The sequence below is a fragment of the Leopardus geoffroyi genome, chromosome D3 (assembly GCF_018350155.1).
Source record: "Leopardus geoffroyi isolate Oge1 chromosome D3, O.geoffroyi_Oge1_pat1.0, whole genome shotgun sequence".
NCBI classification, from domain to species: domain Eukaryota; kingdom Metazoa; phylum Chordata; class Mammalia; order Carnivora; family Felidae; genus Leopardus; species Leopardus geoffroyi.
This window is the reverse complement of record NC_059339.1, coordinates 40,695,014-40,721,224: the sequence shown is the minus strand read 5'-3', so window position 1 is coordinate 40,721,224 and position 26,211 is coordinate 40,695,014. Positions and strand designations below refer to the sequence as shown.

Below are 26,211 nucleotides of genomic sequence, written 5' to 3'. Positions count from 1 at the left end.
CCAACAAATCTACATTCAATATTTTACAGCGTATTCTTCTTTATAGGCTTTTCTAGCTTAATAGATTTCTTGGTAAAGCATGATACACTTAGTCCATTTTTCTGGATCATCATTAGCAGCACAAATGGACTTTCTGGCTGTGGCTGAGCTACTCTGCTGGCATATTCATTGACTTCAAAGGGAGACCAGTGATCCTCTCAGTCCTGGTGGATTAAGTTAACTTTTAACACAAATTCAAATTACACTTGAGGTATCTTGTTAGATGTATTTGAGGTTTGCTGTTACATGATAAGCTTTATTTTCTATCTGAAATTTTAATAATGCATTCCAAAAGAAGCTGTTTTTCTGAAATAGCAATCCAAATTTCACATCCCAAATCTTGAAATTGATAACATGCCTTCCCACCCCTGCCCTATCCATTCTAACATAAAATAAATATCTGGGTAAAAATAAAATACTGGTATTTAACAAAATTATTAAATATAGACAACCTTACACTACACATAAGTTTTTACAGGGAGTTATGAAACCCAGTTTATAGCCTGTTCAGGTATGACAAATACTTTATTTATTTATTTATTTTAATTTTTTTTTTAACGTTTATTTATTTTTGAGACAGAGAGAGACAGAGCATGAACAGGGGAGGGGCAGAGAGAGAGGGAGACACAGAATCTGAAACAGGCTCCAGGCTCTGAGCTGTCAGCACAGAGCCCGACGCGGGGCTCGAACTCACGGACCGCGAGATCGTGACCTGAGCCGAAGTCGGCCGCTTAACCGACTGAGCCACCCAGGCGCCCCTATGACAAATACTTTATGAATGTCTGTCATAGCTGTCATCTCACACCATGGTGTAAAGTCTGGGTTTTCCACTAGATTGTAAGCCCAGTATACAATGATGATATCATATTCCTCTACTCCTGCTGCCCATGCAGCACCTGATTAATTGTAGGTGCTGAAGAAATCTATATTCCAAGAATGAATGTGCCTGTTGCATATGAACAAGTCCAAGTGTTTCCTGGTTTTGGGGCTTCTTCATGGTGAAGCACTTTGACATTGTGCATCGTAGGATTTTGTCCTAAGCTGTGAGCCAGAGAATGGCTTAATCTGGTGCTGTTTAGTGGATCAGTGTCTGCAACTGCTCTTTGCAGTTATATTCTGAGAATGGAATGGGCCCCCAAAATGATTTGTGTTGCTTTATTACAAATCAGTGAAACAAAACTCTTCACCCAGGAACTCACCAGAAGATCATTCTCTGGTGGTAAAATTTCCATAGTGATAGCTTTGTTAATGTCAGGCCAGGCCATCTGCTATTCTGAGGCTATTGATGTGAAAATAAAAAATCAATTTAACCTTCCTTCAGTTAATCTGATTTGGAATCCACTGCTTCCAGGGTGCTTTTAACTTATCAATGACTAGCTTAAGAGTTCACCTTCATGGTAACCTAAATGTTGTTCTTACAAGGGTCTACAGTTGGATCCTTTTGCATGTTGGCCATTTGGCATTTTCTATTTCCTTACAGTGGGCAACTGCAGAGTCTGATTCCTACAGGAATATATACCCTGGTGTCTTCGTGTGTTGCCTTTTATGTGTGTTTCTAGCATTTTCCTATTTTCTTATGGGATTTTATAAAAGGTACTTATATGAGGTGTGGCACTCTGTCCAGACAACTTGCACACTTGTGTATAAGGTCACTTTCACACCCCAGTCTTAGAGGGTAGTTATAAGAGTAGTTGAAAGTAGGTTATGAAGTGATAGGATGACAGGGGTAGATATTTCCTAAAAGTATACTTTTGGTATACTTTTCAAGTAACTTGTAGTGAGATCAAAGGTTTCTATGTTTACTTTCTTTCCTTGTCATAAAAATAAATATTACATTACATACCCAGCCTTTATTTTAATCTGAAAATAACTGGTTAATACTTTTTTATCCTCTTTCATTTCCAATGTTTAAAAAAATTTTCCTTAATGTTTATTTATTTTGAGAGAGGGAGAGGGAGAGTGCAAGCAGGAAAGGGGAAGAGAGAGAGGGAGAGAGAATCATAAGCAGGCTCCATCCTGTCAACGTGAGCCCAACACGGGGCTCAGTCTCATCAACCATGAGATTATGACCTGAGCTGAAATCAAGAGTCAGACGCTTAACTGACTGAGTCACCCAGGTGCCTCATTTTAAAAATATATTTATTGATTTATTGGCACAATATCATGTTAATTTCAGGTGTACAACACAGTGATTCAATATTCTCATGCCTTAAGAAGTGATCACCTCAATAGGCCTAGTTACCATCTGTTACTATACAAAGTATACAAAATTATTGACGATATTCCCTACACTGTATATTACAGTGCTTCCTTTTATGTAACTTCTATGAACTGAAATATATAATAACTTTGAAAAGTAATAGAGATTAAATGACTAAATAATAATAATGTAATAATCGGAAGTTATTTGCACAGTAAACATTGTAAAATTTGTTTACATAATAAAGGGGAAGACTATCTTCTCTAGTCTAATCATGGTGTTTCTTGAAACTGGGAAGTGAAAGCGCCTCCACTCTATAGATCATCCAGTTAAAACTGCTGTTGGTTTAATCCAGGGGTCAGCAAAATGTGGCCTGTAGGCTAAATTTGTCCCATTGCCTCCTTTTGTATGGTCTGCAAGCTAAGAATGGTTTTTACATTTTTAAACAGTTGAAAAAAATCAAAAGACAATATTTCAAGACATGTGAAAATTATTTAAAATTTAAATTTCATAATACATGTAATATATAATGCACATAACTGGCACAATAAAATTTTATTAGAACACAGCCATGCACATGAGTTTATGTATCATCTATGGCTGCTTTTATGCCATGGCAGAGTTGAGTATTGTGACAGGGACCATATGGCCACAGAGCTGAAAATATTTACTATCTGGCCCTTCACAGAAAACATTCACTGACCCCTGGCTTAACATAATAGTTACAATTATATAAATTCTGCTTTTGTTTAAGAATCATGCTTGCTCACTGGGCTGTTCCAGCTTCTCCTATGACTGGGCAAATCACTCTTACAGGACTTAATGGCCAAGGAATAATGTCATAGGAATGTATACTTGAAACAGTCGGTCCAGGAAGCATAATTTGATCAAGAACTTCCTTGTTTATAGGTGTAGACCAGAATAGCCCTGGATCATTTCAAACCTGGCTTACCCCTATCCTGAAAGCACCTTTGATGCAATAAATGACTCATGTCTGAAAGCCAAACTTATCAACTATTCAGCTGGCATATGTTGATGATTTTAAAAATTAGGAAAAACATAGAAAGTAAGGTTGAATGTTACTTTGGTATCTTACAAAGATGAGATTAACTTTAATTTTAAAAAAAGTAAAAGCCTACCTGGACGGGTTTCTGCCACAACAGGCCCAGCAAGGTCAGACGGCTTGCCGACACCCGCCTGATTTATGGCTCGGACACGGAACACGTAGCTGGCACCCTCCTTGAGGCCTTGCACCTGGAAGAAGCAGGTACAGAAGTGATGGGTGTTCTGTGTCATTTAAACAGAAGTGCTCTTCCTCTGTAAATACAATTTAGTTGTGTAGCCCAAATTCTCCCATTCGTGGAACTATATCTCCCATCCATACTGAAATTGACCAGATTAAACTTTTTTTTTCAGGTTAAACTTTTTATTTATTAATTTTTATTTTTTTTAAATGTTTATTTTATTGGGGTGCCTGGATGGCTCCCTTGGTTGGGCGTCTGACTTTGGCTCAGGTCATGGTCTCCCGGTTTGTAGGTTTGAGCGCCGTGTTGGACTCTGTATTGTCAGCTTTGAAGCCTGGAGCCCACTTCAGATTCTGTGTCTCTCTCTCTCTGCCCCCTCCCTGCTCGTTCTCTGTCTCTGTCTCTGTCTCTCTCTCTCTTGAAAATAAACATTAAATAAAATTTTTTAAAGTGTTTATTTCAGTTTTGAGAGAAAAAGTGAGCACTAGCAGGGGAGGGGCACAGAGAGAGTAAGGGAGAGAGAATCCCAAGCAGGTTCTGCACTGTCAGTCCAGAGCCCAATGTGGGTCTTAACCTCACGAACCATGAGATCACAACCTGAGCCGAGATCAAGAGTCAGACACGTAACTGAGCCACTCAGACACCCCAGATTAAACTTTTTAACATGTACATTTTTTTCTCCAGTTCAGACATGAAAATTTTCTGAATATAAAGTATTTGGAAGAGTGAATCTACATCTCAACGGGTATGGAGATTACAGGACATTTCTACTTTTTTATGTCTATATTGTTTGGATTTTTCATTATGAGCCTGTGTCAGCTTTATAATCAGAAAAGTCAATAATTCTATTTTCACTTTAGAAACTGTGGACAAACTCTAAGATAATTTCCTCACAGAACATTTACTTCCCGGGTTGTGAGGCACATTCATTTTATATCAAGTCAATCTCTCTCTCTCTCTCTCTCCTATATTTGCCTTTCTACTTTTTGTTTTTTTAAATGAGTGAACTTAACCATTCTTTGATAGGTTTAAACTCTATTATTTTTTCTTTCTGCCCCTCCCCCCTTTTTTTCTGGGCGTTTGATCCCCTTTGCTTGGCTTCTCATCCTTGTTTTGCTTCACCTGAGTCAAGTCCAACTTCAGCACTTGGGATCCAGTGCTGTGCAAACTGGGGAGGTAGAGATAATCCTGGCCATAAACACATACCACCACCATCCAGGATGTGTCTGACTTTCATTTTACACTATCCTTTGGCCTTCTGACTCATTTGAAGAACCAAACAGCATGCTACCTTCCTGCCCTTCCTTTACCTTTTCTCTTCCCCATGAAATGTGACCTTGCCTACCTCCTCAAGGTTTTGTAAGGGGCTGGGGAACTCACTGGCATATGCTAAGATGTCATGTTTAAAGGTCATCTCTCTTGGAAGATATATTTATATTTTTTTATGGGGACAGTAGATACCTTAACCTTTGAAAGTGGCTGACAGATGGTATGGACTTTAGTCCACAGTGGCAGGTCAATGGTAGAGATCTTTTAGAGCAGGCATACTCTGAATATCTTCCAAGGTCCACCATCTAGGCAATGGCTTATTCTGCCAACAGGTATTTCTATATGACTATGGTGAAGCTACCCTTCATCCTAAGTAATAAGAGCTAGAATCATACGCCCCACAGTTTCTGAAGCCCTAGTATGGATTCAGGGTCTCCAGGTGCCAAGGGTGACATAGGGGAAAACATTCTTTGGAGATATCCATTTGGTACAAGCGAGATTCAGTGGCTTTAGTAGAACAGTCTTTGGTAGATGAAGTTAGGAATTTGTTCAGTTAGAGCACTTTGAAGGAATCTGGAAGGCAAAGGCACAGATAAGGGTGAGGATTAGGTCAAGAGTTGAGTGAATTAATTCCACTGGCCTCGGAGAGCTCATGTGACACAAGCATGAGGAAGCCTGTGAAGTGAGACACAGCATGACTCAAAGGAATCCACAGGTAAACACTTGCCGGCATGAGCACTAGGAAAATAGCACACTCAAAGCAAAAACTATCTTCAAAAAAAAAAAAAGAAAAAAAAATCAGAGGTGGAAATGTGAAAGTCACCTTTCTAAGACTGTAAGTAACAAAAATGTGAGGTAGGTAAGTATAGGCAAGGAAGGAAAGAAGAGGGAGAAGGGAGCTTGTGGATGTTTTCCAGAGGTAGGCTAAGGGATTCTGGTTAAATAGAACCAAATTGCTTTAAGCATCAGAAACTGCCCCCAACCCCAACCACTGCCAAATGGAAACTTACCAGGAGCCCAATATATGAAACAGACCAAAGCAGAAATGTTGTATTCTATCTTGCTAATTTTAAAGTTAATACCATTAGAGGAGCATTTCTTCTTTAAAACAAAAAAGTGTTTCTCAAAATATGAGCACACTCTTACCCTCAGGTATGTGTTTTTAATAGCTGCCTCATTGAGTCCTCGCCATTGGTCATCTTTGGCACTGGCCTCCTTCAAGTCCACAAAGTAACCAGTGACTGGAGTCCTTCCAGAGTGGATCGGAGGCCTCCACTGCAGAACTAGGGAGGTTTTCCTGACTTCACTACACTTGACACTGTGTGGGGGTCCTGAGAAAGAGAAAGAGACCAATACATAAAAATCATGATGTATATGAAAACATTCAAATACATGTAAATCTAGAACCACATTTAAAGGCTTAAAGCTGAATCCAGTGTTTTTCTTTTGTAAAATCTACCATTCCTTTAGAAATAGGTATTTTGTGGTCATTTCAGATCAAGTTTACTCAATGGCTCTACATCAACCCACTCAGTCCCTTTATGAGCAGTAGGTGGTTAGGGGCCAGTTCAAGGTGCCCCTCAGAGGCTGGATGAAAATTTGCCTTCAGGGTGTCCTTGGCCCTGTGGTCCTCACCTTTCATCAGAACACTTTAACGTGGTTGCAGATTCAATTTCAGATTATTTTTCGATGGTAATCTGAAACTTTTCCTAAATCTCAAATAAGGAGGAAGAAAGCAACTCTATTTGATGGCATGTGAATATATATAGTAATATTTCTTTTATAGGAAAAAGGAATATATTACCAAAGAGCTCCCCTCTGGAGGGAAATCTTTCCCATAAAGCATATATCCCATCTAGGACTTAAACCAAACTACCATTACAGTTTACAAAGAACTTTCATCAAAACAGATACAATCAATCCCGTGAGCCCTGAATCTGTGCTAAACACTGCTAGATACTTATTTATTTATCCCATTCATCCTTAAGACAATTAACAGAAAGCTCAGAGAAGCCAAATAACTTGATCCACCTGTTCAGGAAGAGAGAAAAATGTTCTCCCTGTCCGTGTGCTCTTTGTACTCTTGGGAGATTCCAAACTACTAAGTGATTTCCTACATCTTTCCATGACCACCAGCTAGCTAGTGATATTTACAGATGATATATTTTCTTTTTTCCTGTCCTTTAAAAAAAAATAAGTGAGGGGCGCCTGGGTGGCGCAGTCGGTTAAGCGTCCGACTTCAGCCAGGTCACGATCTCGCGGTCCGTGAGTTCGAGCCCCGCGTCAGGCTCTGGGCTGATGGCTCAGAGCCTGGAGCCTGCTTCCGATTCTGTGTCTCCTTCTCTCTCTGCCCCTCCCCCCTTCATGCTCTGTCTCTCTCTGTCTCAAAAATAAATAAAAACGTTAAAAAAAAAAATTAAAAAAAAAAAAAAAAAAGTGATTCCTAATCAATCAATTAAAATCCCCTGAACTGACTCACAGTGCCCTAAAAAGCCAGCTACACACACAGACTCTACCATGCTGTGCCTTGGCAGTTTGCAATTGATAGGTCAATATTTGTTGGGTCCTGCACCTTGGCTTAACAGTCACAGAACTGTGTCAGCCTTGCCTTCTGACAAGGTAAGAGGTTTAAATAATGTGGTGATAGATTTAAATATTAACATCAATACCTTATACTAGTGTGTCATGTTCTGTTTTGCAAAGGGCTTTTAAACTATTTTTTTTATTTTTTATTTATTATTTAAAAAAAATTTTTTTTACATTTATTTATTTTTTTTGAGAAACAGAGTGAGACAAAGCACGAGCGGGGGAGGGGCAGAGAGAGACACAGAATCCGAAGCAGGCTCCAGGCTCTGAGTAAGCGGTCAGCACAGAGCCTGATGCGGGGCTCGAACCCACAAACTGTGGGATCATGACTTGAGCCGGAGTTGGACGCTCAATCGACTGAGCCACCCAGGCGCCCCTAAACCATTTTCTTGTGTCATCCTTGGAACCCAATGAGGCATCCAAACATTTAGCACTCACCCTGCAACCTCTTTTGCTAACTATATCTCTTTGAATCATACATTTCCCACAGGCCTGCTCAGAATTTCATAGTCTCTGGTCACTCATGTTTTAACTTTATTCAGGAATTACAGAATTAAAAAAAACAGATCCGCTTTCATGTAGGTGACAGAAGGAGCTTAAGAAATATCAACCGGCTTAGTGGAGGTACAAGGAAAGGCAGCATGTTTGCGTCTTATATTTACTGAAGTTGAGTGAGTGCTTGAGCTTCTCTTGCGTTCCTCTTGTAATTTTTTATTCACACTTGATAGAGAAGTCATGCAGATAAACACTCACTAAGTGAAGGCAAAATGATGGTTCTTCCAGGGCACTAGGATTTCAAATAGAGGAAGAGGGTGGCATTAAGGACAAAGCTGGATCCACCCAATATGTTCCAGTGTGGCCTTGTGTTCTAATGTGGTCAATAATGGTGCTACACCAGTTATTACATATGTTGAATATTAAAGCCAAGTGGGAGAATCTAGTCATCCTGTGGCACTTACTGGATCTCTGAAGTTAGTACTGTTGGAAGCAAAATAAAATCATCTACCAAATACATTAACATTGTTAGTTTGAAACCTAATGGCTTCATACATTTGTTTGTGTTCAATTTTTTAATTTGTTCAGTGTTGTAGCTGTATGAGTTTTTAAAAGCATAGGTAAATGTTTCTGCCTTCTTCCATTTTCTTCCCTGTTCAGCCAACTACTCACAATGGCAACCTCCAAAAGAGACTACTTCCAGCCAGGTACCAGTACCTTTGTTATGATGCAGAGTTGGGACAAAGGTGTAGAGAGAGCAAAAGGACTGGAGAAGTGACGAGAGATAAGTGGAGAAAGTCTATGGCTTAAGTCCTAGGCAGGCATGTTAAGTCCACCTACATGACATAACAAAGAGCTGGCAGCAAGGGAGGAGAGAGACACCAAGGAAGAGGAGACATATTGGCTGAGCCCCGAGAGAGAGATTTTGAGCAGGTTGCCAAATGAAAGGTTCCAGTGCAGTGAGAGAATGCATGAGAATTAGGGAGTGCAGGAAGAAGTTTCTGAGATACTTTGTTGGGGGATATGAATTGGATGGCCTTCAGCGGTCTTTAAGAAGCACAAGTAAAAATCAGAATTCCTTTTCTTTTTTTTTTTTTTAATTTTTTTTAACGTTTATTTATTTTTGAGACAGAGAGAGACAGAGCATGAACGGGGGAGGGTCAGAGAGAGAGGGAGACACAGAATCTGAAACAGGCTCCAGGTTCTGAGCAGTCAGCACAGAGCCCGACGCGGGACTCAAACTCATGGACCGCGAGATCATGACCTGAGCCGAAGTCTGCCACTTAACCGACTGAGCCACCCAGGCACCCCCAGAATTCCTTTTCAATGATCACGTGGCACTCCTATTTTGTGCTTCTGTTAATCCTATTCCAAGCAGAGGTATAACTATGAGGGCTCTCGGATGTATTTGGAATACAAGCACAAGAAATTATACTTTATTTTATATAGGTACCTATTATTTAATAGGATTATAAAAATATTTTAAGTAAACATAAGGGGTCAAGAGAATTCTTTTCCCTTAGGAGTTGTTTATATACCACTTAAATGTAGTTCCAAGTTGTAGTTTCTTTTGGAAGAAACCCCAAGCCTCACTGCTAAGATATGGTTAATATAGTTTACCTGGAACAGCAATGGTCCACTCTTCACATTTGAAGCATGCACTTACTGCTGAGGGCACTCCCAACCCAGCAATGTTCATGGCTGCCACTTGGAACTGATACACCATGTTTTCTTTCAAGTTGCTAATCTGCAACACAACATCACAGAGAGTGGATGTTGATTCATGTTTGTTTTTTTTAAAGTTGTTCAATATTTTATTTACTTACCTCCTGCACTGGATACACCCTGAGGTGACCCCCAATGGGTCATACCCTTTTGTAATCTCCTCCCCTTGAGTGTGGGTGAAGCCTGTAACCTGCTTCCAACCAAGAGAATATGGCAAAGGTATTGGAATATCAGTCCCATGATTGTTGTTCCATCATACAGAAAAGGAGGAGGGATATTATAGATGTAATCAAGGTCTCTACTTAGTTTATTTTTGAGTTCATCTAAAGGGAGATGATCCTGGGTAGGCCTGATTTAATCAGATGAAAGCTCTTAAAATGGGGTTTGGGACTTTCTTAATGAGAACACTCTCCTGATGGCCTGGAAGAAGCAAATGTCAGGTTGAGAAATGCCTAGCCACTCACATTTGGAGAAGGGCAGTCTGTAGGAGCAGAGGGCCCCAGCCTCAGAGCTGAAGGAACTGAATTCTGTCAGCAATTTAATCAGTTTGCAAGAGGAACTCAGCTCCAGATGCAAATGAGCCCAGCTGACACCTAGATTAAAACTTTGTTGGGGCGCCTGGGTGGCGCAGTCGGTTAGGCGTCCGACTTTAGCCAGGTCACGATCTCGCGGTCCGTGAGTTCGAGCCCCGCGTCGGGCTCTGGGCTGATGGCTCAGAGCCTGGAGCCTGTTTCCGATTCTGTGTCTCCCTCTCTCTCTGCCCCTCCCCCGTTCATGCTCTGTCTCTCTCTGTCCCAAAAATAAATAAACGTTGAAAAAAAAAAAAAATTAAAAAAAAAACTTTGTGAGACGGGGAGCAGAAGCCCCATCTGAGCCATATGTAGACTCCTGACTTGCAGACACTGTGATGTAACAAATGTGAGTCTTTTCAAGTCACAAAGTTTGTGGTAATTTGCTATGCAGCAATAGAAAATTAATGCTTGTACAGATAAAAATTAAGAGAATTCTAAACTAGGAATCAAAATATTTAAAATCTTGTCGTTTTTGTGCTCCTTACTAAGAGACCTGATATTTTCTATATCCCTCAGAAGAAATTGGGTTATTGTACATATATGTGATAAAATAAGGAACGTGAAAACATTTGCAAAATAGAAATGACAGAATATACTAGTGTGAAAAAAATCCATGGACTATGAACAATCCTTTGAGCACTAAAAATACTTAATAAATGGAGGTATTGATGGAAACACCTGAGTTAACAAAGTTTACCCATTGTATGATTTAAGACTACACAAGACAAATATATATCTCTGATCCAGTCTACTCCTGATTTGATCATGAAGTCATAAGTTCATCTGCAAGAGGGTGTATTGCCAGTTATTTAGGGTACAAGTAGAATACAATGGCTATATGTTTTGGTAACAGAATAATACAAACTCCCTTTTTGATTCACACACACATACATACACTCCCTTTAAGAAGGGGAAATCTTGTTAATTAAGAGGAAACTATCATGTAGATAACTTGGATCTAAAAGCACTTTATTCAGGTACCAGCTGTTCTGGGGCTCCGTTAGTGTGAACAACTAGTCCAATTTTCCTGGAATTATGGGGTTTCTAAGGATGTAGGCAGTTTAGTGCTGAAACTAGGAGAGTCCTAAGCAAACTGGAAAAGTTGGTCATTCTAGGCTTAGGTGAAATACTGTGGCATGGGACTTCTATTTCTGGCAATGGTGAACTAGGCTATAGAGATTAATCACCCTGCTAAAAAATTAAAAAACACTAGATAAAAATATCTTTTAAACATCTTCTCAAAAGCATCAAATTAGTGTCAAGATGTTACAGAATTATCAGGCCAGCATAAAGGGAAATAGGGAACAAAGAGAGATAAATGAAACATCAAAGTGGCTTTTACTTTGGGGAATTGGCCAATAAAAATTTTTTTTTGACCTTTGGTTTTGATTATCTGACAAGTAGAGGAACTCAGAAATCAAAGCCTAGAGCCAAACCAAAAAGGAGATAATAAAAGGGAACTCTCTACAATTAAGCTGGAACCCCAAAGGGTTTTACTCTTTGGGGATAAAGTTGAATTAGAAATCATTCTGCCTTCATACAGTGTAAATTCACATTGCTTGATTGTCCAAAAAATTAAAGCCTTATACTTGATTAAAGAAAAAACTGAACATGGGGTATCCCCAGGTACTTTGCAGAAGCAAATACATATTTTCTCCAGAGAAAGATGCCTTCATGCTAAACCTCAAATTATTAATGCAAGTAATATTTTAAGGACAATGAGCATCACATAATCAAGGATAACCAAGCATAGAAAACAAGATACCATGAGCAAGACAACAAAACCAGTGATAACAGATATAGACCTGCAAAGATATTAGATGATGTAATCATCTGACATAGATTAGAAAAACAGCTATGGTTACTATGTTTTAAATATAAAATACAAATTTCAAATATCTGCAGGAGAGAGCAAACTATAAAATATTTTGTAAAATATGACTTATAAAAGGGAAAATACAATAAGAAAAAAATAACGGGATGTGATTAACAGGAAATCAGATGAAAAGAAGAGCAACTTTGTAAACTAATAGAAAGTTATAAGAAATTACACAGACCGCAGTGCAGAAAGACACAAAGATGGGAAAGAGAGAAGAGCGATTAATAGACGTGGAATATAGAATGAGAACGCCAAATGCATGTTAACTAGAGCTTCAGGAGAAGAGGGGAGAGAAGGGAGCAGCAACAGTATTTTAGGAGATAGTGGCTTAGAGTTTTCCAGAAAGATCTTCCTGAAAAAAATCCAACCCACAGGTTAAAAATCCTCCTGTCAAAATCCTTGGAAGAGACATTGTTAAAAAACCTGTACCTAGACACATACTACTTCAACTGTAGCACACCAAAGAGATAGTGAAAATATTAAAAGTTGTCTAAGAGAAAAGACAAATAATCTTCCAATGAGCAAACAGACTAAAAGCTGACATGTTGAGGTGCCTGGCTGGCTCAGTTGGTAGAGCATGTGTCTCTTGAACTTGGGGTTATAAGTTTAAGCCCCACATTGAGTACACAGATTACTTAAAAAAAAAAATCTTAAAAAAATAAAAATAAGAGCTGACATGCCAGTGGCAACAATGAGCCAAAAGACAGTGAAATTATACCTTTAAAGTGTGAAAGAAAAGAACTACTATTATATAATGTTTTATCCAGAAAAAATTTTTTGAAGAATGAAAATAAAGTTATTTTCAGATAAAAGTGAAGAATATGTATCTTCAGAATACCCTTACTAAAGAACATTCTAAACTATTTAATTTAGACAAAAGGAAAGTAATCTCAAATGGAAGGCCAAAGATATAAAATCAAATAAAATGTAAAATATGTAGATAAATCTAAATAATTATTGAGATAAAACAATAATAACAATACTTTTGGATTCAAAAAAAGACTTAACACACACAATAGCATACAAGTTGGGAACTGGCTTAAGGTATTTTGAGGCTCTATGTTTCTCAGACAAGGGTAAAACAATAGAATAAATTCAGACTGGACTGTTAATTTGCTCACGGTAATTTCTAGAATAACCACCAAAAACAAACCCAGAAACCCAGAATCTATAGCTTTCAAGGTAGTGTAGAGGAATAAGGGGATGACTGATGGGGAAAAAAACTATTCAAAGTAGTCAAGTAAGGACAGAAAATGAAACCAAACAGGCACAACAAATAGAAAATACAAAATAAGATAACTGGTTTTTCAAAAAAGTAACCAGTAGTAACATTACTCTAGTTAAATGACAAAGACTCTCAGGTAGGAAAAAATACATAACCCTATACTATTTTTAAAAGACACATATAAAGCATAAAGTTAAAGATAGTTAGAAAGTTAAAGGATGAAAAATTATATACCATGCAAACACCAACCAAAAGAAAATTGGTAAGTTTCTATTAATAACAGATAATATAGACTTTAAGGAAAAATATATTGTTAGTGATACAGAAAGTCACTTCGTATGCATCTAATAACATCCCTTCAAAATATATAAAGCAACATTTTAATTGAGTGAATTTTACAATATGTGAATTATATCTCAATAAAGTGAGATTTTCCTGGAATTTTCACTTCCAGTACTATCCTTGTCAGGTATTTATATCAAATTCATTACAGTCTCAGGGTAATTTCATTCATGAACATAGAGGCAAAAAATCCTAAACAATAATAAGCAAAAAAAAAAAAAAAAAAAAAATCAAGTAATATCCAGACACAGTATACATAATGTCCAGTTTGGATTTATGCCAGGAACGCAAGGTTGTTTTAACATTAGACAATTAGTAGAATATACCACATTAAAACTCAAGAGAAAAATTGTATAACCATATCAATAGATTCAGAAAAAATATTTGATAATTTAAATTAATTCTTAACTAGGAACGGAAGGAAAATTCCTTTAGTTGATAACAGATGTCTATCAGACACTGATAGTAAATATAACATTTAACAGTGAAATGTTGAAAGGTTTTCTTTTAAGATAAAGATCAAGTCTAGAATGACCAAGACCACCACTTCTATCAACATTTTGTAAAGACTCTAAGCAGAAAGTTAAGAAAATGAAGCAAAAAATATAAAATTTGGAAATGAAGAAGTAAATTGTCATTTGCAGATGATATGATGATACATAAAAAATCAAAAAGAGTTCATAGGTAGCTTTTTTAAATTATGAGACAATTTAGCAAAAAACCTATACATAACAATGACATGTAAAATCAATGTATAAAAATTAGGTATATCTCTATATTCCAGCAATAACAAAATGATATAAAAATATACTATTAAACACTGAAAATATGTAACACCTATAAATAAATAACATGATGTGTAGGACTTCTATGGAGAATTATAAAACTTTATTGAGAAACTTTAAAGAAGACCAAAATAAATGGAGAGAAATATCATGGTCATGTATTAGAAGATTTAATATTTTAAAAATGTCAAGAGCGCCTGGGTGGCTCAGTTGGTTAGTCCAACTCTTGATTTCGGCTCAGGTCATAATCTCATGGTTCATGGGATTGAGATCAGGCCCCTAGCCGAGCCCCGTGTTGAGCCCTACCTTGGGCTCCTTGCTGTCAGCAGGGAGCCTGCTTGGGAGTCTCTCTCTTTGCCCCTCCCCCACTCCTGCACTCATTCTCTCTCTCACAAAATAAATAAATAAACATTAAAAATATATTTTAAGATATCAATGATTCCTCAATTTCTTTGTAGAGTCAATACAATCCCAATCAGAATTTTAAAATGTTTTTGTTTAATTTAATTTTTCTTATTATATTTTCTTTTGCTTGTCTTGTTTTTTGGTAGAACTTGGTAACCTAATTCTACAATTTATATCAAAGTGCAAAGGGTTAAAAATAGCCTTGGAATAAAAAAATAAACGAAGATAATTTGATCTACCAGTTATCAAATTTACTATAGAGTGGTAATGATTAAATTAGTGTGGTACTGGCCCAGTGGTAGACAAACAGACCAGTGGAACAAAATAGAGAACAGGGAAGCAGACACTCGCATCAAAGAAACTTGATACATGATACAGATAGCCTAGCAGAATAGCTGCAATTTTCAATAGATAATGCTGGGACAACTGAAAACCCATGGGGGGAAAGTGAATGTTGACTTTTACTCTACACCACACACAAAATTTATAGGTGAAGTAATGACTTTAATGTAAGTGGCAAACCATAAAACTTTGAGAAGGTAATCTAATACAATATCCCCATGACCTTCAATAGCGAAGGCATCTCTTAAAAAAAGGGTGCGGGGGTACAGCAATCACTAATGACAAAGCCAATGCTGTTAAGTCTGGCCACAATAAATCTGACATTAAAATTAGTGTCATTACCATAGGAAGAAGAAAATGCCAGCCAATAAATGGGAGAAGATAGACGCAGATTCTACAGCTACCAAGGATTTAAACTCAGAATATATAAAGAACATCACCAGTCAGTAAGAAAACCTAGTAGAAAACTGGCAAAACCTTTGAATAGGCATGTTATAAAAGGAGATTTCAAGTGGAATATGTATATACAGGAAGAGATGTTCAGACTCATTTGACACTTTGACTGTCAAAACTGAGAATGTGTGAATATAGCAAGTGTTAGAAGGATGTGCAACAATGGGAATTCTCATACTCTTTAGAAAAACAGTATAGAATTATCTACTAAAATTGAAGACAAACAGACTCTCTGGACCAGCAATTCTACTTTTAGATAATAACCTACAGAAACTAGTGCATGTATGTGCCAGCAGATGCAAACAAAAATGTTCATAGCTACACTGTTTGATATAGCTATGAATGCAAAAATGCCTGAATATCAATCAATAACTGAATGGAAAAGTAGATTGTGAGATGGTCCTATGATAGAATACAACACAGTAATGAAGTCATAGCTACACATTGACATGGAAGAATCTTAAAAACATAATTTTATTTTAAGTATTCTTGTTTTATTCTTTATGTGTTCAGTATGTGTGTGATATTTCATAAATTTTAAATGTTAGATTTAAAAAGCGTGGCACTGAGCTAGGGAAAGCATTCCCCCAGCCTCGCCCTGCTCTTGCCCCCACAGCTTGGGGTTCTGTGAGTACTAGGAGGTGGTAACTTTCCTCCAGCTGACAATGCTCTAAAGAGGGGGGGGCATAGTTGTGGCAACAGTAAGACCCTTCAAGTGTGCTGAGATGGGCAAAGCAGTGAAGAAGGGAAACTTGTGGGTAGACACATGTGAACCATCCCTTCATGGGGGACACTTCACAAGTGGTGAGCTGAGTCTGACCCCCAGGCCCATGTCCCTTTATCCTTTGTCATTTGAACACTGAAAGTTAAAAATCTAGTCATTTGGATCCTGGGACCCTTGGTGCTAGTGGCATATTGGTTACAGATATTTCATAAGTCTTGAAATAAACACTAATTTTTATAATAGATATACATTTCACAGTAAATGTTCTGGGAAGTTATTGCTTATGCGTATGAATCAGAAAATACAAATCCTTCCTGGTCAGATCACTTCTACTTACCTTATATGACTTACCGTATATGACAATGACAAAACTCATGTCATTGCAGACAATGGACCCTGGAGTAATGACATGAATCATTTACAAGGTGCTGGGTGTGTAGGTGAGTGTGCATGGTGTGCAAGTGACCGTGTCATCATATACATGACACTCCACACTACAGAAGGTCACACATTTACCTTATATGCCTCATCACTGACAGCTTTGATGTTGGCTTCTCTCCATCTTCCCGGTACCCCGTCAATTACCTCACGATAGTTCACATAATAGCCAGTAATTTCAGCCCCTCCACTCTTATCTGGTTGCTTCCATCCAAGTACCATCGAGTCACGACAACTTTCAAGACAAGTGATATCATAGGGTGGCGATGGTGCCGCTGTTGCAATATGAATCGCTCGTGAGTAGACAGAAATGCATTTATGATTCTATGTACATTAAACTCATGTCATTAGTACCATGTGAGAGGGCACTAGACTCTTGCAGTATGAGACTAAATTGTGAGACTGATCAGTAACTTGGCATCCAATCTGGTGTATGAGAAAAAAGCCAACACACAGTAAAAAGGGCACTGCAATTATTATTGCAAAGATAAAAAGGAGCTGCCCCACCCCTCCACGGAAGAATAATTTTTGAAATACTAACAGCAAGATGGTGCAATAATATGAAAAGTGATTCTGTTACCCGTAAGAAGACATCTTTTCCCCCAAGATATATATTTTTGTTTCTTTATGTAGTTTTGTTTCTATTTGCTCCTTGAGGAAAATGAAATGTGTATATTAATTTCTCCCTCAATTTCCTTACTGAGAATTTACATATTATTTCCAAAAGGATAGCATTTCACCATTTGGGCATACATACCCTTGTGAGACCTTACAACTAAACAAGTTCTGTCTACACACAGGACAAATCTTATTCTGGAACTCAGCTAAATGCCACCTTAAAAAAAAATTTTTTTTTTAAAGCTAGGCACAATCTGCCATGTGATTTTTCTCTTATTACATAATACTTTTTGCTGCATTATTTTTAATCTGATGTTGGACTATTATTCATAGTACAAAATACTGAATAGTTGTCACTGTGTTTATTAGTGCATAACCAGAAATACATGTGGATGATGTTTTAAAAGACTTACTTCATTTATGTGGCTTTGCTGATCAACTTTTCACCTAACTGCTAAATTATGGCTTTCGATAAAGAAAGAGAAGGTGAGATGGTGGAAAGAAATCCATCTAGATGTGCAATAACATCAGAAAGAGTTTTCTAAATATTTATTTGGACTATAGGAAAAAAAGAACTATTTATTCTTATTCAAAAGATTCTCAGAACAATAAAGATTTTAAAAATAATACATGTGTTTCTCTTCCCCCTCACCAACCTCCTTCATTCTTTACATTAAAAAAGAAATTTCTCTCTCTCTCTCTCTGTCTCTCTCTCTCTCTCTCCCTATTACAAAGCAATGTTGAATGTGAATTCTCAAATGAATATCCCATCTCAAAGTTGAAGGGACAATAAAGGTGTCAAAAAAAATACATTACAGAAGTTAGGGGTAGGGTAGTAATAGGGGGTGGAAGACAGGCATGCTATAGTTTGTCAGTATATGCTTATCATTTCATTTTTATTTGATAAGAAAAATACTGTCTCCTAGAATATATAAGACACAGTATCAAATATCCTAATCAGAAAATTCTGAGCTTACTGATAAATAGTCTTAAACAAAACAGTTCTGGGAATGTGATTCATAAATCATAGAATTTAGCTTTATATGATTATAATACCCTATTAAACTTTTCATGGTAACTCAGAGAGATAATGTTACTCATATTTATTTGAATTAAATATGAAGGATAACTTGAACACCTAAAGATAAACAATGGAAGTTAATAACTATGATCCTGACTAAATGTGACTTCTTTGTAAAATATTTTTCCTATACATGTACTGAACATAAACATTTCAAAGGACCTCACATAGGCTGTGATTCTCAAATTCTTTGTGCTCTTAGCTCTAATTTTCTTAGCAAAATGAGGCTAAACCTGTGTCTGTCTGAGAAACCAAAAAGGACTCTATAACCAAATCACCTTATTCTATTGTCATTAAGCACAGTAAACTATGTATAAAAGCCAAGCTCATATAAAATTACTTTTACAACTCACTAGACAAAAGTATTGCAAATGGATAGCTGAAAACACAGAAAATTAAGAATATACATAGATGAAAGTGAACACAGATGGAAGAGTGTGATCTGGACAATGAGGTGAGGACACTGATGGAGACAGATGGAACAGTTGACTCTTTCAACTCTCACCTATGTCCTTCTTCTTTTTCAGAGGGTCAGACTTACTTTTCCCCTTAAGAGCTGCCTTCTGTGGTGATGGGGTAAGCTCTTCCTGAACTGTTTCACTTACTTTACTCACTTCTGTTTGGCCCAGGTTGTGAGCGCTACTGGGTAGTGAAGGTTTGTTAAGTTTGCTACCAAGCAAAGCATCTTTCTTAAAGGTTGGCCGGGAGGCTTCATGCATGCCTCCCCTGGAGTCTGTTAGTCCACCAGGTGTATCATTCAGTTCAGGCCACACATCTGGAGACACTCCTCCCCCTACAATCACCAGATAACAACAGAAACGCTTTGAGCCCAGACACAGTCCAAATTGCTCTTACTTAACAGAACAAAGGGAAAACCATTAGGACCACAAACAGAACAAGTAATCTTAGTTTAACAGAAATCACTCAGATTTGCAAGAAATATGGAAAGCACACGTTTCACATAATTTATACCAAGGAAACATTTCAACTTCTCCATATTCTGGAAAAGAAGAAATGAGAACAAAAAACCACAGACAGAAACAGGAACCATTTTGATTTGCAGAACCCAAGTATATACAAGAAAAAAGCAAACTTCTGATGTTTTTTGAAAGATATTAAGTCCTCTTAATTCACAGAATGAGGGGGCAGAATGGATCATAAAGTGCACAGGACATACATTAAAGATCCTGATTTTATAACAGCTAGAATTATGTACATTACTGAAATATTAACGGTCTGTACCTCCCAACCTCAAAAAAAAAAAAAAAAAACGTTACCTTATACGGAACGTATAATGGTAAAATGGTAAAACGTTACCATTATAAGGAATATTAAAAAGTAATACGGCATGATAACTGAAGATAACTGGTATTAAATAATCTTTCCCTTCAAATGTGTGTCACTCTATCACAGACATCATTTTTAGTGCTCTGAACTATGTGGGTCCTTTCCCTGGTTTATCTAAGATTGGGAGGCACATCATGTACACTCATACAATTACTTTATTACGGGTTTTATTCTGTTGATTACTTTGTGAGCAAAAATGTAGCATATGACCAAGCAACCACAAGTATCTTGCACGAAATTTAGAGGAGTTTATAAAAAGCATGTTGTTAGTGAAAACAAGCCAGGCTTTGTCGCAGGTGAAATGGCATTTAGGTAAAAAATGACGTGGGTTATGGGCGATATACCACTTCACGGAACCGGATGGCCCTCCACACTCCCAGGATGAGCACGAAGTTAGAATGGAGTTTCACACAATGGGAACTATCTGAGGACACTCGGACTTGTGAAGATGGCAAGGCTACAGATGCACAGAGTCTGGGTAAGTGATGAAGATCTGTAAAATGATGGCTATGGAAGGTTAGCTGTCACCTGGAGTCAGAGAAAATGATCATCTGAGGACAGAACCCTCGAGCAGTACTAGAAGCTTTAAAACCATTTCTGGCGAGGATGGTATCTTCCTTTATAACATAAAAATGCACTTTTTGCCCTCCAAAGCTACACAGAAGGTACTTACCTATAGCAGCTTTTACTTCAATCGCTTCTGAATCCTGTGAATATTCACTAAGTCCAGCTGCATTAACTGCTCTGACCCGGAAGATATAACTCTGGCCAGTTGCCAGTCCATGGCAAGTAAATCTAAAAGGAAAAAGAGTTTTTAAAAACTTTTCTAGCAGGCAAATTAGACAAGATGATTTTAGCTTAACTGAATGATCTGGGTTTATAAAAATAATTCGTAGAGAGATCAGGTAATGTATGTGCTTTAGACAAGAAGGCAGCTAATTAAGGCGATTTTCTAAACTCTATCAAACAATTCAGAGTCCTGGGTTTCCCCTGAATTAAGTACCTTAACTTTTCCGAGGCTCTGTGTGCTCATCAGTAAAATGGGGATAATAATGCCTCCATAATAACTTTTGTGTAAAGATTGGCTGTATTTAAAGTACTTATTTCAGGGTCTGGAATAGAGGAGTCTTTTAATAAATAATAGGTGATATTAATGATATCATTAATGGCTATTTCAGGCTTACACTTATGGCTGTAAGACACTGGCTGCTCCCTGTTACAGAGGCCTAGTTACTGCTTCCCTGCATACCAGGGAAGGCATAATGACTTGAGAAATGACACTGGAATCTGAAAATAAGATGAAAAATGGATAACCATTTAGAAATGAGGATCCAGTAATGAGGTGTGAATCCATGGGCAGTTTCACACATAAAACAGCCTCCTTCCTTACTAGCTATTATGGCTATAAATAGCTGTTTCATGAATCACTGTAACATTTTAATCCATCCTGAACACTGTAACCAGAGGAAATAACAGGTCTGCTAATGACTCTATTACCATTAGTAAAGTTGGAATATTTAATGAAGGCAGACATAAATTAGGCCAATTCTTCAGGTCAGCTCAGTTCAGCAAATATTTATTGAGCACTTCAGTGTTCCAGGCACTGAGCTAGGTATTGTGGACACAAAGATGAATAGAAAATGGTGCCTGCCCTTGAGAAGCTGCCATCTGTTTGTGGAAAGGCAGACCCTGCCTCACCCTCTATAAATATTTCTAAATAACCCCAGGAAAATGCTGGGAACTGAGAGTAACAGTGAAATGAGTAAACAGGCCAAGTGAATCTCTTGAAAAACATATTGCTTTCACCCATTAATTGATTTGTCTCTATTCTCTCATGTTCTGCAAAAGAAACAATTCATCCTATGGGGGTCCTTGGACTTGAAAGTGGTCATGCCAGAAGCTGCCTAACAAGCCTGCATGACAATTCTGGTGGGGGCAGGGGGAATTCTCCTCTCAGATGGGTCCTAAATCAAAGGAGTCTCAGAGTTTGGTTGCAGACCAGAATTCATCATCAACTTGCAAGGCTGGTTGACAAAACATTTGAAAGCAAGAAAAAAACCCTCTCCATATTAGAAACAGATGTAAAGAAGTGGCAAAGTATTCTGAGTGTCCTTTTTTTTTTTTTTGGTGTTACTTATGCCTCCTTAGCACTGAGTTTCACCATGTTCAAAATTTGTAAAATGTTGATACTTTTTTCCTGTTCATTTAAAATGCCTGGCTGTTTTATGTCAGCTAGAGCCTGTTAGACCCTTGAAATCTTATCACTTTGGATATTAAAGACCACAAAAGAGGGGTAGAAAGAACAAATAGCATAAAGGAAAAGAATCAGAAAAGAGCTATAAAGTGAACCCATCATAGCTGGCATTAATGTGTTTCTAAGTGTTTAATATCCCAAGTAAACTTTTAAAAAAATATATAGCAGTAGATAATGTTCAATTTTTAATTCATTTGGATATATAAAGCATAATGTTCTTTTTAAATTTTTTAAATATTTATTTATTTTTAAGAGACAGAGAGAGAGAGAGAGAGAAAGAGCATGAGCAAGGAAAGGGGCAGAGGGACAGGGAGTCACAGGATCTGAAGCAGGCTCCAGGCTCTGAGCTATCAGCACAGAGCCCAACGTGAGGCTCAAACACATGAACCATGAGATCATGACCTGAGTTGAAGTCAGACAGACACTTAACCAACTGAGCCACCCCTTAAAGCATAATGTTTTAAAAAGTCTTCCTCCACTGGATGTTGGTGCTGCTGTATGGGTCCATGGCTGATTTCCTCCTGAGAGCCTCTATGCTCTAGAGTCAGAAGGCTCCCCACAGCCCACCCCCCAACACTGTGGTTACCGTGGGCCCTTCACAGGGTTGTTGTTGCAGGGCTCCCACTTGCCAGAGCCAACCACGCTTGACTCTATGTAGTACCCGACCAGTTCTTTGGCGTCTTTGGATTCCTCCCATGAAACTACCACTGATGTGTCTGTATTTCTGCTTGGGATGATTTTGCCTGGGGCCTTTGGGATATCTGACAAAGGAGGAAAATGATGATCAAACTCAGGTGTGGTTTAAAAAACTTCATTCTTATCTCTCTCTCTCTCTCTCTCTCTCACACACACACACACACACACACACACAAATTTTACGTAAGTAATCATCTCAAACATACAGTTACTTACTTTATATTTGTTAAAGCAGAAAATAAAAAAAATAAATATGTTAGTGTGGGGGCATAATGATAAACTAAATACCCAGGAACCTACCAACCCACTCCAGAAAAAATACATTAACAATACTGTTGAAACTCCCAAAGAAGTTTACTTTTCATAACTTCATCATTCATAATAATGAATTTTTGAAATGTATCAGTCAAGTATAGTCATCAATTAAATTCATGATACGAAAGAAGGATGCCACTACTTTTGCTTCCGGGCATATACGTTCTGATGAGTTCTTGCTTTGGAAGTTTTTCTTAAATTGAAGTAAAAGAAGTTTACAGTTGTTCAAGGGAACTCCACACTTACCAAGTTTATCCCCTACCACGGTCACTTCCGTTGCCTCTGAGGGCTCACCCACTCCTGCCGAGTTAGAACAGCGGACGCGGAAGCGGTAGGATTTCCCTTCAGCCAGGTCGAAGAGAGCAAAGCGGGGAGACTTCACAGGGAGCTCTGTGTTCACCCGCTGCCAGTTTTCTGTCTCTGCGTCACACTGCAGCCCAAACAGTGAGACCCATTCACGGCACGGCAAGAATAAATGGGACCTCTAGGCCAGGCATCTAGCAGTCTTATTTATCCGTCAACAAACCACCTACCTGTTACCAGTGAGTTGAACTGGAGAAGAGATTTGGAGGAAATGGGGATGAAGCATCTGTAGTCCATAGGATTATCTAAATAAAATTGGCTTTGCATTGTTTGATAAATACTTTAATACTTCACTGACTTTATTAACCAAGTAAGATCACTGATCGACTTATAAAAGACTTTAATTTATTTTGAGGACTGCTTGGGGTCAGATCCTTTTCTAATTCTTAGGGTGGGTAATTCAATTTAATGTGCTATATAAAATACTTTAATTTTCACTGCTATAAACTTTTATTTTCATTGAGTGTTATTTAATGATTCAGAATATCATTCAGGTCTGTGCTCAAACACCACCTCCTCAGAAAGCCCTTCTTGATCACCCCCTCCCTATTCTACCAAATAATCTGAAAGAGTTCTTTGTTCCTTTCTCATCACTCTCTATCCTTTACCTTGCTTTATTATTTTTTTAAACACTTATCTCTATTTGAAATTAAGTTATTTGTCATCTCCTCCATTGGAAAATAAGTTTCAGTGAATTGAGTTCAGCGAGTTGTCTTGTTCACTGCTATCCTCCAGAGCCTAGAATTATATCTGACACATAGGAAATAATCAACAATTGTTTTTTCCTGAATGAATGAATTTTTTTTTTTAATTTGGAAGGAAGGAAGGAAGGACGGAAGCTAATGAAAGATAAAGATATTCTTTTTTTCTTACCCATATTTTAGAATAAATTATGGGAAAAACTAATTTAAAGCAATTCTACTCTTGGAATTAAAGTGGTCTAGAGTGACTCTGAAATCCTTGAAAGGATGTGGTGTCTATTTGCACTTTGGTAGAGAATATAGTGAGAAAACTATCAGTAGTCTTCAGTAATCCTTTTCCCCTCCTATTTGTACTCTCAATTCTGCCCAAGGTCAGCAGAAATGATTTTGCTTTGGAACTTTTGAACAGTTTCAAGAGACTTTTCCAGAAATCCAAACCTTGCGATATAGTGACCAGCTGTGAGGGATGATACATTCTTGGGACTATAAAAATACTGGTATATTGTTTGGCATAACCTTCATGGATTTGAAATGAGAGACAACATGGTATGGTGAAAAGGATCCAGAGGCATCCACTCTGGTCCTAGCTTTGTTAAGAATAAGACATGTGACCTGGGGAGAGTCACATGAGTATTGTTTGGTCTCAGTTTTAACATTTGCAAAATAAGCAAATGTGACAGGGTAACCTCTAAAGTCCCTTGTAGAATCTTTCATGATGTGTCATTGTGTGTGGAAGGGTAGAGAGGATAAATTCCCCCTAACCAGTCAATCTGCTGATAACTGAGGGATAAAATTCTCCCAGACCTTCAATTCTTCAGTTTATGGCTTTAATTCATTTTGACACATTCTCCCCTGGGGAACATATAACAATTATCAGTCGTTTATACTTTCATAATAAAAAATAATAGCTGCCTTTCACTATGCTAGGGGATTTATGTCATTGTAACTCCTTAATCTTCTCAACTGTGCTCTGAACTAAGTATTGTGGAGGTAGCACTGTGTGATTATCCATGTTTTCCAGAGAAGACAGGCTTGGGAAGGTTGAAAGGTAGCAATGTATACTAGTTGGATACAGTATATGAAACTGAGCCAGACTGTCTGGGTTCAAATACTAGCTCTGTCTCTTACTAAATGTGTGACCCTGAGCAAATTATATGCCCCATCGAAGCCTCAATTTCCTCATCTACAAAATAGGCATGATGAAAATAAAAGCATTTCCCTCATAAGGTTACCGTAAGTATTAGGTGAGTTAACATGTGCAGAGTGCTTAGAACAGTGCCTGGTCCACCTGTTGGGATGAGCACTGGGTGTTGTATGGAAAACAATTTGACAATAAATTTCATTTAAAAAAATAGCAAATTTTTCCTTGGATGTATCACTTACATTTGATTAAGCATAATAAACATAAATTTTTATGAAAGGAAAAAAAAAGAACAGTGCCTGGACATTGATAAACATCCCTGCATGCAGAAACAGAGCTAGCAAATGATACAACCCTTATCTCTGACAGGACCAGATTTTTGATAAGGGAATGAGAGAGAAAGAGCTGAAGACATAAGACATCTGAGAAAAAAGTTTGGGGCTGAGACGAACACAGTATAGGAAGGCTGGGAACACTGGAGACCGATCCATCCAATAACCTTGCTAATAAACCCCTCACTATCAACCATTTTAGGGCTCACAGACATGGTGTAACTGGGCATAAGCTTTAGCCATGACAGGTGACTTTGTGCTTTATGTGCATGCAAATCCTGGTAAAAAGTTCTGTAAAGAAGTGCAAGCTCAGGGGTAAAGAAGCAGAACTCCCACGGGCATGAATATTCTGGGGATGAAAACGTGCTGCGGGACAAAAGCATGTAGAACATTTCTCTTTAGAAAGGTCAATGTATTAGAAGTGGCTCATCAGAATAGCTTGAGTCTCAGCTCAGGACAACGGTGTGATGTTTGGATAGTTCTGTAAGTGTGCCCTAGGTCTCTGGACATGTTCTGCTCCCCCAATATGTCAACATCCTGGGCTTTTTGTATACGTCAGCCATGCCTTTACAGGCCTCTCTGCTCACCCTGCACTCAAAATGTTCCCTCTGTTCCATGCCAGGTTTGCTCGTGGATGAAC

The 26,211-nt window shown here is 37.9% G+C and overlaps 1 protein-coding gene across 3 annotated transcripts in view; it reads right to left on the bottom strand.

Annotated features, from left to right (window-relative positions):
- Positions 1-26,211, bottom strand: part of MYOM1 (myomesin 1) — a 156,380-nt gene that overhangs the window by 44,040 nt on the left and 86,129 nt on the right. For 2 of the 3 annotated variants that reach the window (XM_045457955.1, XM_045457954.1), the window contains 7 exons: positions 23,281-23,464; positions 22,610-22,784; positions 20,443-20,564; positions 16,802-16,998; positions 9,454-9,580; positions 5,899-6,083; positions 3,379-3,493 (listed from right to left, as the gene is read on the bottom strand). In XM_045457955.1, coding sequence (XP_045313911.1) covers positions 3,379-3,493; positions 5,899-6,083; positions 9,454-9,580; positions 16,802-16,998; positions 20,443-20,564; positions 22,610-22,784; positions 23,281-23,464 — 1,105 coding nt within the window. Of the gene's footprint in view, positions 1-3,378; positions 3,494-5,898; positions 6,084-9,453; positions 9,581-16,801; positions 16,999-18,927; positions 19,216-20,442; positions 20,565-22,609; positions 22,785-23,280; positions 23,465-26,211 lie in introns of all 3 variants that reach the window. The other variant, XM_045457956.1, reaches the window with a different exon arrangement.